This window comes from Nerophis ophidion, linkage group LG02 (assembly GCF_033978795.1).
Source record: "Nerophis ophidion isolate RoL-2023_Sa linkage group LG02, RoL_Noph_v1.0, whole genome shotgun sequence".
Lineage (NCBI taxonomy): Eukaryota > Metazoa > Chordata > Actinopteri > Syngnathiformes > Syngnathidae > Nerophis > Nerophis ophidion.
In genome coordinates this window covers 21,873,518-21,889,701 of record NC_084612.1, presented here as the reverse complement: position 1 = coordinate 21,889,701, position 16,184 = coordinate 21,873,518, and the positions used below count along the sequence as shown (strand labels likewise).

Below are 16,184 nucleotides of genomic sequence, written 5' to 3'. Positions count from 1 at the left end.
TTGAGAATGAATGAATGGTGTTAATGTAAGGGACGGCAATAAAAGAAAAGAGTAGACAGCCAGGCACACCTGATTCATGGCTGCATGTAAGGTAAAGAGAGTGTTGATATGGAACCATTGACAATAAGGCTCTTGGAAGAGTTTATGTTGAATGCAAAATCAGGTAGGTTTTACATTTATATTATTATGCATTTAGTACAGTACAGTGAATCCGGAAAGTATTTACACAACGTTTTGTTATCTTGAAGGTTTATTCCAAAATGGAATACATTCATTTGTGTCCTCAAAATTATGCACACAATTCTCCATAATGACAATGTGAAAACATTTTTTTTTAGATTTTTTTTTGTGCAAATTTGTTAAAAATAAAAAACTAAGAAATGTACTGACACATAAGTATTTACAGCCCTATAATACAGCCACAGTAATACATCGGTATTTTAATCGAAGGTCCCTGAATGCACCACAGTTATGTGCAAAGTGAAGCTGATCATTGTGAAAAAAAAACATTTTCTATTTTTAATAATAGGGTATTGTTAGTTAGACATTCCTAATTTGATTCAAGCAACCTTATTATTGAACTTTCATGGTTATATTTATTTTATACTACCATGTATGATTTATGATACCTTGCCTTCCGCCAGAAAACAACTGAGATAGCCTCCAGCACCCCCCGTGACTCCAAAAGGGACATGCGGTAGAAAATGGATGGATGGATACCATTTTATAACTTACATAATCGAATGGAAAAATAATTCACATTTAAAAAGTCTCAAGGGTCCCCTTGTGCTTGGGGCCCCAGTACAACATCCCCACTTACCAGTCCACTTTGACGCCCTTGTGTACATATGCAGAAAGTATAGCTTCCGAGCGAGCAGCCTGGACAACAAATATATTCCATGTGTCCTAATCAGCTGCGAGGCCAAGGATGTCCCCATACATATTCATGTTGCTGTGGTGATTGAGAGAAACAATACATTTACAGCCACATTACCATATTACGCTTAATATCATTAGACCAGCAAACACAATTTAGTCAAATATAAGTCATACATAAGTCATTTAGAAAATGAGACAATATTAATTGCGTGATTAATTGCGTCTTCCAGTTTTTAATCCGTTTTGTGTGATAGCACTTCTCTGGAATTGAATGCGTCTGGCTGAATAAATTAGTGCATCAGCTGTATGATGAGAGGAAATGTTCTCTGCAAATGTCTTCGGAGCAGACACTCTGCAAGCTCTAAGTGTCATCCGTGCATCTAGCCATCCATCCAAATGTCCATATATTATTCTCTCCATGTAGCCATTCATTCATCCAACCAACCAAGCACTTTCTTACATTTCAGTGAGAGATTTTATTCAATCTTCTCAAAGGTCCATTCCTATAGAAATTAAATATGGATACACTTTAGAGTAGTCAGCTTTTATAGCAGAATAGATTGACTATCCACTGAAAATAAGTTAACACGGACGTTATTGTGTAAATAACTGACAGGTTAATGTCCAAAGTGTGTCTAATGTAAATATAGAGGGCTTGGTCCCATATGTGTGGTATTTGTGTTCCTGTCCAGTGCTCCTATTTTGTATTGTCACTTCCCCTATCTGCTACTGAGTGCTAGTTTCCAGACCTGATTGGCAACCGGGGCACACCGGTTAAGGTTGCCAATCAGGCTCCTATTTGTGCTTGCTTTATGGTTGGATAATTATTCCCTGAATACTTTGTTTTTTGTACACGTTTTTCTCTGTCAAGTCTTGTCTTTGCTGCTAAACTGAGAGTGTACAAACCCCGTTTCCATATGAGTTGGGAAATTGTGTTAGATGTAAATATAAACGGAATACAATGATTTGCAAATCCTTTTCAATCCATATTCAATTGAATGCAATACAAAGACAGGATATTTGATGTTCAAACTCCTAAACTTTTTTTTTTTTTAATAATTAACTCAGAATTTCATGGCAGCAACACGTGCCAAAGTAGTTGGGAAAGGGCATGTTCACAACTGTATTACATTACCTTTTCTTTTAACAACACTCAATAAACGTTTGGGGACTGAGGGAACTAATTGTTGAATCTTTGAAAGTGGAATTATTTCCCATTCTTGTTTTATGTAGCCCTTCAGTCGTTTACCAGTCCGGGGTCTCTGCTGTCGTATTTTACGCTTCATAATTCGCAACACATTTTCGATGGGAGACAGGTCTGGACTGCAGGCGGGCCAGGAAAGTACCCGCACTCTATTTTTACGAAGCCACGCTGTTGGAACACGTGCTGAATGTGGCTTGGCATTGTCTTGCTGAAATAAGCAGGGGCGTCCGTGAAAAAGACCGCACTTAGATGGCAGCATATGTTGTTCCAAAACCTGTATGTACCTTTCAGCATTAATGGTGCCTTTACAGATGTGTAAGTTACCCATGCCTTGGGCACTAATGCACCCCCATACCATCACAGATGCTGGCTTTTGAACTTTGCGTCAATAACAGTCTGGATGGTTTGCTTCCCCTTTGGTCCGGATGACACGATGTCGAATATTTCCAAAAACAATTTGAAATGTGGACTCATCAGACCACAGAAGACTTTTCCACTTTGCATCAGTCCATCTTAGATGATCTCGGGCCCAGAGAAGCCGGCAGCGTTTCTGGATGTTGTTGATAAATGGCTTTTGCTTTGCATAGTAAAGTTTTAACTTGCACTTACAGATGTAGCGATGAACTGTATTTAGTGACAGTGGTTTTCTGAAGTGTTCCTGAGTCCATGTGGTGATGTCCTTTAGAGATTGATGTCGTTTTTTGATCGAAGGTCACGGTCATTCAATGTTGATTTCCGGCCATGCCGCTTACGTGGAGTTATTTTATCCAGATTCTCTGAACCTCTTGATGATACTATGGACCGTAGATCTTGCAATCACTAAATTTCTTGCAATTGCAATTTGAGAAACGTTGTTCTTAAACTGTTTGACTATTTGCTCACGCATTTGTGGACAAAGGAGTGTATCTTGCCCCATCCTTTCTTGTGAAAGACTGAGCATTTTTTGGGAAGCTGTTTTTATACCCAGTCATGGCACCCACCTGTTCCCAATTAGCCTCCACACCTGTGGGATGTTCCAAATAAGTGTTTGATGAGCATTCCTCAACTTTATCAGTAATTATTGCCACCTTTCCCAACGTATTTGTCACGTGTTGCTGGCATCAAATTCTAAAGTTAATGATTATTTGCAAAACATTTTTTTTTATCTGTTTGAACATCAGAAAATATGTCTTTGTAGCATATTCAACTGAATATGAGTTGAAAGTGATTTGTAACTCATTGTATTCCCCTATCTAACAAAATGTCCCAACTCATATGGAAACGGGGTTTGTATTTTATTTCTAAAGACGTTTTGTGTCTTCTGCACTTCCTAGTTGCACTCGCCTTCTTTTGTTAATTGAATGTTATTTTACTTATTTTACAACTGCTGACTGTATCTTTGGGGTCATGCCGCAAACTACACGCTCTCAAATTGTTACAATAACTGCAAATTAATTAGAAATGTGCAATTTTGCGTACTGGCTGTTCATTTTATTAAGCTCTCCAACTTGTGTGCGATGTTTTTGAACAAGCAGCATATCTATAATCTGCAAGGTCTTTTCTGTAACATGAAATCACAACGGAAACTATTTTAGCTTGTTGACAAGCACTCTGCAGGAGGCATTTTAACACTTCAACAGCAGCGCATTAATTTGTCTGGAATGATCCACATTCAAAAAAATGCATATCGTAAGACATTTTCTCCTAAAGGATGTACAGTATGTTATAATATTGTTTCTTATTGGAAAACCAAACAGCGTTTAAATGTTAAAAAGCCGGCAGACAGAAATGCATCAGTTGAATTTCTTTTATAATCATCTAGCAGCTTGTAAAATTATAAAATTATTATTTTTGACTTTGCAAATGTGTTGACACACACAAGTAGGATGGAGGTTTCTGTTTCCATTGTCTGTCTTTGAAACGTGATCACCTCATTTCTCACATTACATAACTGTCAATTGGCACTTACCTTTCAGACGTACTAAATAAAGATGCAAAATAGCGCCCGCAAAACAATTTTGGTCTAGATAAATCAGATTGAGTGTGCTGAATAACTATATTAACATCTTCTCATCCCAGTATTGTGGGTGTTCTGATGATCACCATTTCTGCATATTCAAGAAGACAGACATGTTAAATAGATTGTGCTTTTATATTCTGCTCTCTTAAAGTGGAATTGCACTTTGTGGGAATTTTTCCCATCATTCACAATCATTATGAAAGACATGATGACAGATGTATTTTTTTTAATGCATTCCAAATAATGTAAACGCTTACAATGGAGCCTATGGGAGCCACTCTATTCTGCCTATAAAGCCCTTAAAAACATACAAAGACCTCCATCAATGTTTTATATACATGCTTTAAGTATATATGTAATGTAATAACGTCCAAATTTATAATAACTCATATTTACCTATTTTGATAATTTTTAGAATAAGCGGCACATTTTTAAAAAAAACGCATCACATTGTTCGCTTTCTTTTTTTAACAACATCACTGATTACTATTCACTGCAGACTTCATTGAAGGCAACAAACATAATAAAACATCACTTTTTGTACATTGTCCGCTGTCATTAGAATGCCGACTGCCAGGATGTTCATGTTTTTCCATTTGATTGAAGAAAAGGGGGGTGGAACCAAGCATCTCTTTGTGTCGTTCTCGCCATTTTTAGATCTAAATTGGCTGTCGAAGTGTACCAACATGTTGGATTACTCGCCCTGCTACCATCGAGGTTAGAGGCATGATTTAGGATCGACTATAAAGTTTGAGGGACAACCAGGACAAGCGGTAGAAAATAAAAGGATAGATGTGTCTATTATGCTCAAATTGTTATTTTGCAGGGCTGCAACTCACGATTATTCTGTTAGCCGTTATGGGAAGGGGGGCTACTGTTAGGTTCATCCCTGACAGTTTGGTTATGTTTTAGTTTTTTCCTCTGCATTTGTCTTTGTTTCCTCTGTGTGTAGTATTTCCTGTTTAGCGCTCTTATTTTGTCTGCTTCCTGTTTTTTCCCTGTGCGCTGTTTTCCCCTCAGCTGCGGCTGATTGGCACCTGGCCACACCTGGTGTCAATCAGCCGGCTCCTATTTGTACTTACTTTGTTCCTCCAGTCAGTGCTGTATTATTGATTTGTCGATGTCACTTCTTGTCGCTCTTGTTATGTATTACCGCTCCTGTCGTGTCGTACCTTGTCGTGTCTTTGCAGCGTAGCGGTAAGCTATATTCCTTTGCTGTTTGTAGCTTACTGTTTTTTGTTCCCTGCTTCCAGTTTGTTGTGTACTACACGTTACGACTTCTGTTTTTCTGCTCACTACCCACTAGCTTACACGCTAGACCCTTTTTGTTTTTGCTAGCTTCCATGCTAAGTCTCCTTTATGTTTTCTAGCTCCCATGCTAGCTCTCTTAGTTTGTTATCCGCCTCGTGCGCGCTTTTTGTTTGTACCCTTTGTTTGTTTTTGTCTTAGTGTTTTAAATTATATCATGTTTTCCTGCAAAATGCCTCCCTCCTTCTCTGCATCTTGGGGTTCTACAACAAACTCTGACAGCTGGAATATAAAGACAATATAACATACATCCATAAACCTGGATGCATATGCAAAAGTGCAATATATTTACAGTATCTGTACAGTAGTCTAGTTATGTATATCTGCACCTTATTGCTTTTTTATCCTGCACTACAACGAGCTAATGCAACGAAATTTTGTTCTTAACAGTACTGTAAAGTTCACATTTGAATGACAATAAAAAGGAAGTCTAAGTCTCTAAGTCTAGTCTAAAATGTATGTGTATGCAGTACTGTTAGAGTTATATAGCTGCAGTTACTTGACCAAAAGAATAAAAGTGTCAACATGAACAATTTTGACGATTTATTAATTACAATTTTACTAAGCGACTAGTCCACAATAACACATCTGTGTGGATTCATTTTTAATCGTTGCAGCGTCATTATTTTGAACTAAACAAATTCATTATTGAACCATTTATTTTCAAATAATTAGTTTAAATACACTGCGATGAGGGGGCGACTTGTCCAGGGTGTACCCCGCTTTCTGCCCGATTGCAGCTGAGATAGGCACCAGCGCCCCCCGCGACCCCAAAGGGAATAAGCGTTAGAAAATGGATGGATGGATAGTTTAAATACAAAGCATGCATCCAATTAAACTCAACTATGATTGAAAATGTATAAAAATCAATTTATATGAATAACAGTGTGAAAATTAACGGAAGTGGGGTGCAGAGCGGAATCTAAATACATTTCTGCTAAGGGCCCTAATTTAACCAGTCGTCCATTCCAACCCTGCTACCATTCTTCATATCTAGGATATCGATTTCTCTAATTATACTTCTCATAATTGCTTTCAGCTAATAATTCTGATCAAGTGTGGAGTGTGTTTCTGCCTATCTCCCGCGCACGCACTAATATTCCCTTCCACCATCAATCACTCAACCCAACTTCCTCTCCTCTCCTCCCCCTTCTGCGTGTTCCCCCTTATTTACTCCACCTCTCTTCTCGCCACAAGCTCTATCCTCGCCCCTAGTCACCTCCCTTCTTTCCTGCTCCTCTCTGCCTGCTATTGATTAGAAGGCGAACCTCTAATCTCCTTAAGGTCATTAGGAACACTTAATTAAAACCTAGTTAGAATGCCTTTGTTCAAGCAGGGCAAATTGCAGCTGTTCAAATGTGATTAGTATGATAACATAAAAACTTGTTAGTGGGGCAAAATATAAGAGAAAAGCTTTCTGTTTTTGCTAGAAATGTTTACACAATTGAAATGCTTAGGCATACATTGAAGGGCTAAACCACTTGAGCTTGAGGTTTGCTGTTTATTTGAGATTTCTTATTGGATATTCAGCTTTATCAAATTATATTTGGCTTTTTATTATTGGCATACTCTTTGAATTAAATGAGATACAGTTGACGGGGCTTGAACTGTTGTAATATTTAATATAGTCTTTCAAAAGGCAAACTATTACTCAGCATTGAAAGAGAGAGAAAATCCATCTGACAAAAGGAACATTTACTATATATGGGACGTTTCACTTTTGGGAATAAAATCATTTCGTTTTTAATAGTCCATTTCATAAAAGTTTCTGTATAGCCAAGCAAGTTTTAGTAATGGTATTTCCACCCCTACTTTTGCCAGTTATGTTTTGTGACAATGAACCACCAGAAATACGCACCATTTATGCTCAAGCACAGAGAAATTAGACAACGCCAGGTCGCAAGGGTAGTGTTTGGAGTGATTTCCTTCTTGCCAACCTGTTTAGCTCATTTTTTAATCCTTCACAAAGATCTCCACTGTGGGTGGGCACATCCCACATTTATCGACCGATTCGAAGCTTTCCACCTTCAAGCACATTCCATTTATCCAACAAATTTTTGAAAATGTCATTGTTTTTCCAGAATTCCTGAATTTCCATTCTACTATTTCTGCTTCCCGCCACTTCCTCCTTTTTCTTTTGACTATTTATCCCTCAAAATTACCGTTTTTCCCTAAATTTCCAGAATTCTTTAAAACCAGTCCTCAATTGGGACGGCGTGTCGCAGTGGTAGAGTGGCCGTGCGAAACCCAAAGGGTCCCTGGTTCAATCCCCACCTAGTACCAACCTTGTCACGTCCGTTGTGTCCTGAGCAAGACACTTCACCCTTGCTCCTGATGGGTGCTGGTTAGCGCCTTGCATGGCAGCTCCCTCCATCAGTGTGTGAATGTGTGTGTGAATGGGTAAATGTGGAAGTAGTGTCAAAGCACTTTGAGTACCTTGAAGGTAGAAAAGTGCTATACAAGTACAACCCATTTATCATTTAATTAAAAAGTGTAACTACCTTAACATTTTTCCAAAAAATCCAACATCAACCCATTCAACTGATTAAGGGCAAGTGTACTACTTGCCATATTTTAAAATGTCACCATTTTTCTAACATTCACACAGTTCTAGTAAACGCTGAAAGGGAAAAATGGTAGAAAATGGATGGATGGATTGATCTCCATTTAAATGAACAGGCAATTTTCCAAGTTCCAAAATCTTCTTATTTATTAACCAACCATTCCACTCATCCTGAACTGAACATTCATCCATTTTCTACCACTTATTCTCTTCAGGGTTGCGGGGGGGTGCTGGAGCCTATCTCAGCTACAATCGGATGGAAGGCGGGGTACACCCTGGACAAGTCGCCACATCATCACAGGGCCAACACAGATAGACAGACAACATTCACACTCACATTCATACTCTAGGGCCAAATTAGCGTTGTAAATCAACCTCAAAAAAACACATTTCAAATTCCTCCACCCCAAAATTCAGAATTCTGTAACACTATTTTTAAATGGTAAATGGGTTGTACTTGTATAGCGCTTTTATACCTTCAAGGTACTCAAAGCACTTTGACACTACTTCCACATTCACCCATTCACACACACATTCACACACTGATGGAGGGAGCTGCCATGCAAGGCGCTAACAAGCACCCATCAGGAGCAAGGGTGAAGTGTCTTGCTCAGGACACTAGGTGGGGATTGAACCAGTGACCCTCGGGTTGCGCACGGCCACTCGCCCAACTGCGCCCAGCCGTCCTCGCTTTTTCAATAAAAAAGTGTCACATTGTCCACGTTTCTTGACCGATTTATACGATTCCAACACCAACCAATTCTGCTCATTTAGGACATTTATGTTATTTATCACCTTACAAAACATCTCACTCTTTCGAAAATTCTCAAATTACCAAGAAATGATTCCCATTCAAATGATTTGACAATTTTTCTCAAGTTCCAAAATTCCCGCATCTCGCAACCAATTCAAACCATCGCACCGTCAACATGTTCCACTCACCCTGGACATTCAAACTAACACATTCCCAAATTCCGTTTTTCTCAGAATTCCCAGAATTCGGTAACGCTAACTCTCAAATAAAACGTGTTACTACTTCCACATTTCTCGACAAGAGTCCAACAATTCAAACACCAAACTATCCAGCTCTTTCAGGATATTCATGTTATTTGTCACCTTTCAAAATTTCCCACTTTTCTCAGAATTCTCAAATTTCTAGGGAACTGTTCTCATTCAATTAAATTAAGAAATATTCCATGTTCGTAAAATTCCTATATTTTTCTCAACCGATTAAAACCATTTCAGCACCAACTCCTTCAACTCATGAATTTGCTGTAACTATTCCAACATACATTTAACATTTCAAGATTAACACCACGCTTCAGTCCAGCTTCTGCTTCCATCCATCCATCCATCCATCTTCTTCTGCTTATCCGAGGTCGGGTCGCGGGGGCAGCAGCCTAAGCAGGGAAGCCCAGACTTCCCTCTCCCCAGCCACTTCGTCTAGCTCTTCCCGGGGGATCCCGAGGCGTTCCCATGCCAGCCGGGAGACATAGTCTTCCCAGCGTGTCCTGGGTCTTCCCCGTGGCCTACTACCGGTTGGACGTGCCCTAAACACCTCCCTCGGGAGGCGTTCGGGTGGCATCCTGACCAGATGCCCGAACCACCTCTTCTGGCTCCTCTCGATGTGGAGGAGCAGCGGCTTTACTTTGAGTTCCTCCCGGATGACAGAGCTTCTCACCCTATCTCTAAGCGAGAGCCCCGCCACACGGCGGAGGAAACTCATTTCGGCCGCTTGTACCCGTGATCTTGTCCTTTCGGTCATTACCCAAAGCTCATGACCATAGGTGAGGATGGGAACGTAGATCGACCGGTAAATTGAGAGCTTTGCCTTCCGGCTCAGCTCCTTCTTCACCACAACAGATCGGTCGATCTTCTGCTTTAAACATTCAAACCATTTCTACAGCCAAACCATTTCCACTTTCATTTAACATTTCACCACCATTTTAGATCAGCTTCAATCGTTCAATCAAAGTATATTTATATAGCCCTTAATCCGCAGTGCCTGGAAGAGCTGCAAAAACTACTATGACATCACTTGTTTGAACACACATGCAAGGAAAGTTAAGGGAAACTCAAACTCAAAGCTTCAGCTCTTCACGTTCAAACCATTTCTACATTATTTCCACCTATTTCAACATTTCACCATCATGTCATCTCAGCTTCAACAATGGAGCATTTACACACAATTTTTCCCGAAATGTATTTAAATCAGTTGTCTTAAAACACTATTGCTAACATATGCTAGGCAAGGACAAGCGGAACAAAAAAATTGATGGACGGATGTTTTGTATTCCATTGTTACAAGTACAATTTGAAAATTTAACCTTTCATTCTGGCATTTTTTTAAAAGTTTCATGCCCCATTTCCTCAGTGATATTAAGATTGATACTGCAAGAAATAATAAATGTTCTTGGTTACTTCAGCATCTTGATGCATTTGAGGCATCAACCATCTTCATCATTGTATTTGAAAACATAGTAGTCCTAAGTCCTCTTGGATAGTCCCTAGCTTATCTATGATCCTGACAATATAGAAAAAGGGTGGAAGAATGGATAGCAGTCTTGATGCCCACCACAGAGAACAGTGAAGAAAATGAGTTGTTTTCAATAATTACAATTATTTAGTTCAGTGATTCTCAAACTGTTGTACATGTACCACTAGTGATAAGTGGGCATCATCTAGTTGTACGGCAACTAATCACAATTAAAGTACAGTGGTTTTTTTTCCTATATTCCAACACAGTGTTACTGTTCAAACTGTGTGTAAGGCAACAGGGGCCATTAATATTAAATATAATCTCTGCCTTGTTTTAATGAACAGCCCTACTATGCTACTGTATTTTTTATTGTTGCTCACTATGGTGGTACTTAGAGAGTCCACCCAGCAGGCACAAGACATTGATACAATGTTGATCATACATACATGTCCTTTAAAATTGACTTTGAAAAAACATTGCAAAGTAGTTATATTTGTAAATTGAGACAGTGTTGGTGTCTAACATTGGATCCACATTGTTGGTTGGGAAATTACCAAATTTCAATGGTCAAACAAGCATCACGACCTGACATATTGAATAAACGTTATCAAAAAGCATGTTGTTTTAACGTTGTGTTTGTGTTGTAGAATAGTTGTTGGAAAATGATCAAACCAACATCAGAACCCAACAGTGATTAGGTTTGAGTTGCTCAATGTCATGACCTAATTAAACATGTTCTCAATGTTGTTTTAATGTCTTGTGCATGCTGGGAAATGTTTTCTGAGGTGGTATTTGGTGAAAAAAGTTTGAGAACCACTGATTTAGTTGATAAAACTCAATTTCTACCTTTTACAAGATCAAAAGGTTTTAACATTTTCCAAGTTTTTTGTTCCTTTTTCGGGAAGACAAAATATTTCATTGGACAAACCCCAACAAATCACTGGAAAGAACAAAACAATCTGTTGTAAGAGATTCTACAACTCATAAATGGACTGTTAACGGCAGGGTCCTTAAAGGGTGCGTTGGAGTTTGCCCAACCAGTCTACATGTGCTTTGTGGACTTGGAGAAGACATTCGACCGTGTACCGCAGGAAATCCTGTGGAGAGTGCTCAGAGCGTATGGGGTATTAGACTGTCTGATTGTGGCGGTCCGCTCCCTGTATAATCAGTGTCAGAGCTTGGTTCGCATGCCGGCAGTAAGTTGGACCCGTTTCCATTGAGGGTTGGACTCCGCCAGGGCTGCCCTTTGTCAACGATTCTGTTCATAACTTTTATGGACAGAATTTCTAGGCACAGTCAAGGCGTTGAGGGGATCTGGTTTGCTAGCTCCGGGATTAGGTATCTGCATTTTGCAGATGATGTGGTCCTGATGGCTTCATTTGGCCAGGATCTTCTGCTCTCACTAGATCGGTTCGCAGCCGAGTCTGAAGCAACTGGGATGGGAATCAGCACCCCCAAGTCCGAGTCCATGGTTCTCTCCCGGAAAAGGGTGGAGTGCCATCTCCGGGTTGGGGAGGAGATCTTGCCCCAAGTAGAGGAGTTCAAGTACCTCGGAGTCTTGTTATTGACTGAAGGAAAAGTGGATCGTGAGATCGACAGGCGGATCGGTGCAGCGTCTTCAGTAATGCGGACGCTGAATCGATCCGTTGTGGTGAAGAAGGAGCTGAGCCGGAAGACAAAGCGCTCAATTTACTGGTCGATCTAAGTTCCCATCTTCACCTATGGTCATGAGCTTTGGGTTATGACCGAAAGGACAAGATCATGTATAAAAGCGGCCAAAAAAAGTTTCCTCCGCTGGGTGGCGGGGCTCTCCCTTAGAGATAGGGTGAGAAGCTCTGTCATCCGGGAGGAGGTCAAAGTAAAGCTGCTGTTCCTCCAGGGAGGAGCCAAATGAGGTGGTTAAGGCATCTGGTCAAGATGCCACCCGAACGCCTCCCTAGGGAGGTGTTTCAGGCACGTCCGACCTGTTGGAGGCCACGGGGAAGACCCAGGACACGTTGGGAAGACTATGTCTCCCGGCTGGCCTGGGAACGCCTCGGGATCCCCTGGGAGGAGCTGGACGAAGTGGCTGGAGAGTTAAAAGTCTGGGCTTCTCTACTTAGGCTGCTGCCCCTACGACCCGACCTTGGATAAGTGTAAGAAAATGGATGGAGGTGTAACAAACAGTTCAGGGTGTCCCTCTAGTGTTGCCGTAAGGCTGTGACGTAAGAGGTCTATATAAAGGCGGGTTGTTGAAGAAGGTGATATATGGGTATGGAGATAGGTGTAAAGAAGGGAACAATAAAGTGGTGGAGACCGGACCTGCTCTCATGACTCCCTTTTATTATTTTATTTTATCAGTACCCAAATTATGCGAACCCAGAACACTCGGCTACAGAGGTATGGATTAAATTTATTTGTTCATAATATTTTATATATATAGGTTTATGAATTGAAAAAAATAAATACATTCATAAAAACACTTAAAGAGGATAAAAACGCATTTTCGAGTTTTCAACAGGATATGTACTCACAGTGCTGCTAAATGTACGTCAGTGACGTAATGAATAATCATGATGGTTGCCTAGTAACAGAAGTAGCGTCCACCTCCGGGTGAGAGCCACTTATCGGACAGCCTCATCCCACACAGCGGGTGCACTTGCAGCACCTCTTGTGGGTGATTAGTGAATACATCAACGCTGGGCTGTCTTCAGTCTTGTCCTTTTACTGTTGCTTGCTTCTGCCACAGATTGGATTCCGTTACCCGCCTCCTATAACGTAACGTAACGTAAATAGACGTGACGTCTACGTTACTTTACCGCGTCGCCCGCCAGATGGTGGCGGGTGCTAATCTGCTTAGATTCGGTGCTGGCCAGTGCGTCGCGGCTTCTTCCCAATGAGAGACGAGGAGGAGGAGGAGGAGAGCGGGCACTCAGCTTCTGTTTTGTTGTCATTCCGTTTCTGTCTTAGAGCCAGAATAGTAACAAAGTGACTATTTTATTGCGCGTCGCGTGTTTAGCTAGCATGCGCAGGTAACACGTGCTAACGCAACAACAACAAGTTGCACTTTTAAGGATTTAAGCTGAATGGAGCTTTGTTATGTCAGGAGCCGGCAGCAACAGGTGAGCCACCAGTTTCTAACCTCCTCTGCTTGTTTGTAATAAATGTGTGACGGCATACAGCAACATTATTAGATACACTGTCCGTGCCATCCAAGACACATTATTGTGAGCCGGGGTCCAAGTAATTCAACACTTGAGCCCGACTGCCTCCCTTTTGTGTGTGTGTGTGTGTGTGTGTTGTCCAAATGTGAAATTGAAGCTGATAAGCATTGCAATGAAGAGAGATTTGGCCTAAGCCTCAATTTCCAGCTAACCAACGCAAGAAAAAGCTGTTGAGTTGTATGGGAACCCGCAGGCCAGATGCCAGGAGGAAACAGGGCATGTTTAATTCAATGGGGAATGAAGAAAAAGGGGGGAAAGTGATGTAACAGTATCAGTTGAGCCATTCCTCCATCAAGCTGTACATGATAGTGTGGGCTTTGGCCGGGGAATAGCCTGCATGGCATTTGGCTTGCCTCAGATTTGTCTCATTTTGGATTTTGGTCTGACCATATCTCTCTTCCACTCTCTCTCCCTCCCCAGGTTGTAAAATCGCATCTATCCTGCAAGGCTTGGGTTGTGTTCTCTGCTGTGTGTGCGCAGTTAACCCAGACTGAAGCTTTGCACCTTTAACCCACGGGGCAGCGGCCAGTTAAAAATGTAACCCTGGAACCATCACTTATTCAAGCGGCGGTTGAAGGTTTCCAAGACATCTCCAACTACTGGAACATCCCTCTGGCCTCCGGAATGGTTCAAAACCTCTGTACTATGGTGTAGGACATTAGATTGTGGCGTCTTTTAGTATAGTTGAAGTACACTTAAAAACGGCAAAGAGGAGAACTTTTTAAATGACGAAAACAAATGTGTAGCCGAATACATGAGAGAATGAAGAGAGGACATCAATTTTGGCTTAACCGGGAAGTTGGAAAAGTTAAGAAAAAAGTCATACGACAAAGGACGGAGGTGACGCAAACAGAAATGGAAGGTAGCAGAATTCCATTCTTGGAGCTTGGTCATCAGCAAAAAGACAACAACAGCTGTAAAATAATGTTGAGGCTTAGGTGGCATCACATGTTCCTATGGCTCTGTCTCTTCTGCATCGCTCCAAAACCTGCTTCTTCACAGGTAAGAATATGAAATAAAAATATTTAAAACATATATTTATGTTCCTACCAATGTTTATTTGCTGTAAGGAATCATTAGGAAGGTCCACTGACCCATGAGTGTCCAAAGTCAGAGGGCGATATGTAGCCCGCAACTTGTTTTTTTACTGGCCCCTCACCTATTTAAAAAGAGAAAAGAAAAAAAAAAAGAACATTACAACTAAGGCTGTCAAAAAAAACTAGTTAACTCCTGCGATCGAGCACAATAATATATTATCATGCATAATTGCAGATTAATCACATACATTTTTTTGAGAGCACATGCTCCTTTACCTTAACTGTGGATGGTTGACTAAAGGCGGCGTCCGTTATACGCTCAGTGATGAGAAGGAGGAGTGAGGAGACCACAAACTGGCATGTCTGCTGACAAATTTCACTTCAAAATAAACCCCGCCACAACTTTATATAAAGTTGTTAGCAAGTTTTATGCAAATAAATTATGTACATGTAGGTAAAACGTAAAAAATGTTTGTCTGGCATCCTGACAATAAAATTGCATGTTTGTTAAAACATTAGTACCATTTTGTAGGTTAATTTAAGTACGTAAGCAAGTAATGTACTGTGGTTAATCATGATTAATTCAAAATTTTAAATGTGATTAATCTATCCATCCATCCATCTATCCATTTTCTACCGCTTGTGCCCCTCAATTAAAACAAATAATAATTTGACAGCAACGATTAGAACACTTTACAAAGGAAGATTACGGGCAAATGAATAAGAAAAAATAATTTGAAACTAATGTTGAATGTGACAAGAAATAGAACAAGTTGACCTGAATATAAGACAACCCTAAATATAAGATATATTCCTTTTGCAAGACATGTTTTTGACCAAATTAAAGAAACGATAAAACTGATTTCGACATCAGTGATAGAACATTCAATTTACATTATAGTAATCTATTCATCCATCCATTTACTACCGCTTATTCCCTTTGGGGTCACGGGGAATGCTGGTGCCTATGTCAGTTACAATTGGGCGGAAGGCGGTGTACACCCTGGACAAGTTGCCATCTCATCGCAAGGCAGACAGATAGTTTTCCAGTGCTACTCAAATATTTCCCCCTCGGAAGAAGAAAACATTTCAGGCCCCACCCCCCACTCTCTGTCGGGACTAAAACATGTGTCTATAAAATTGTTTGAAGTACACCTTTGCATAACATAACATTTTAGTCTGTATCAGAAAACATTTAAAGTGCATCAATTTGCCTGAAAAATAAATCAATCCTTATCTAAACTGTAAAAATGTTTTGACCGACTTGAGACACTCTCAAATAATAATGAATTCAAATTGATCAGCAACATTAACTCAGGAGTACAATTAAATAAAACAAAGCACTCATTTCGATAGTTGTTTTTTTATTGAAGTTCATTTTTTTCTGTGGTGGAATAAGTTTGGAAATCTCTGCATTATGTCAGCATGCACAAACAGGGCTTATTTTTATAACTGTCTGCACTAACTGTCCAGACTTTCTTTGTTGCACATAGTTTGCAATGTTTACATGTT

At 40.3% G+C, this 16,184-nt stretch overlaps 1 protein-coding gene across 5 annotated transcripts in view; it reads left to right on the top strand.

The window, feature by feature from the left end:
* ush2a (Usher syndrome 2A (autosomal recessive, mild)) overlaps window positions 1–16,184 on the top strand; it is a 400,820-nt gene that overhangs the window by 33,146 nt on the left and 351,490 nt on the right. For 4 of the 5 annotated variants that reach the window (XM_061879076.1, XM_061879060.1, XM_061879048.1 and 1 more), the window contains exons 1-2: window positions 13,076–13,533; window positions 14,056–14,637. In XM_061879076.1, the coding sequence (XP_061735060.1) occupies window positions 14,374–14,637 (264 nt within the window). In that variant the 5' untranslated portion in view covers window positions 13,076–13,533; window positions 14,056–14,373. Of the gene's footprint in view, window positions 1–13,075; window positions 13,534–14,055; window positions 14,638–16,184 lie in introns of those variants that run through there. The other variant, XM_061879051.1, reaches the window with a different exon arrangement.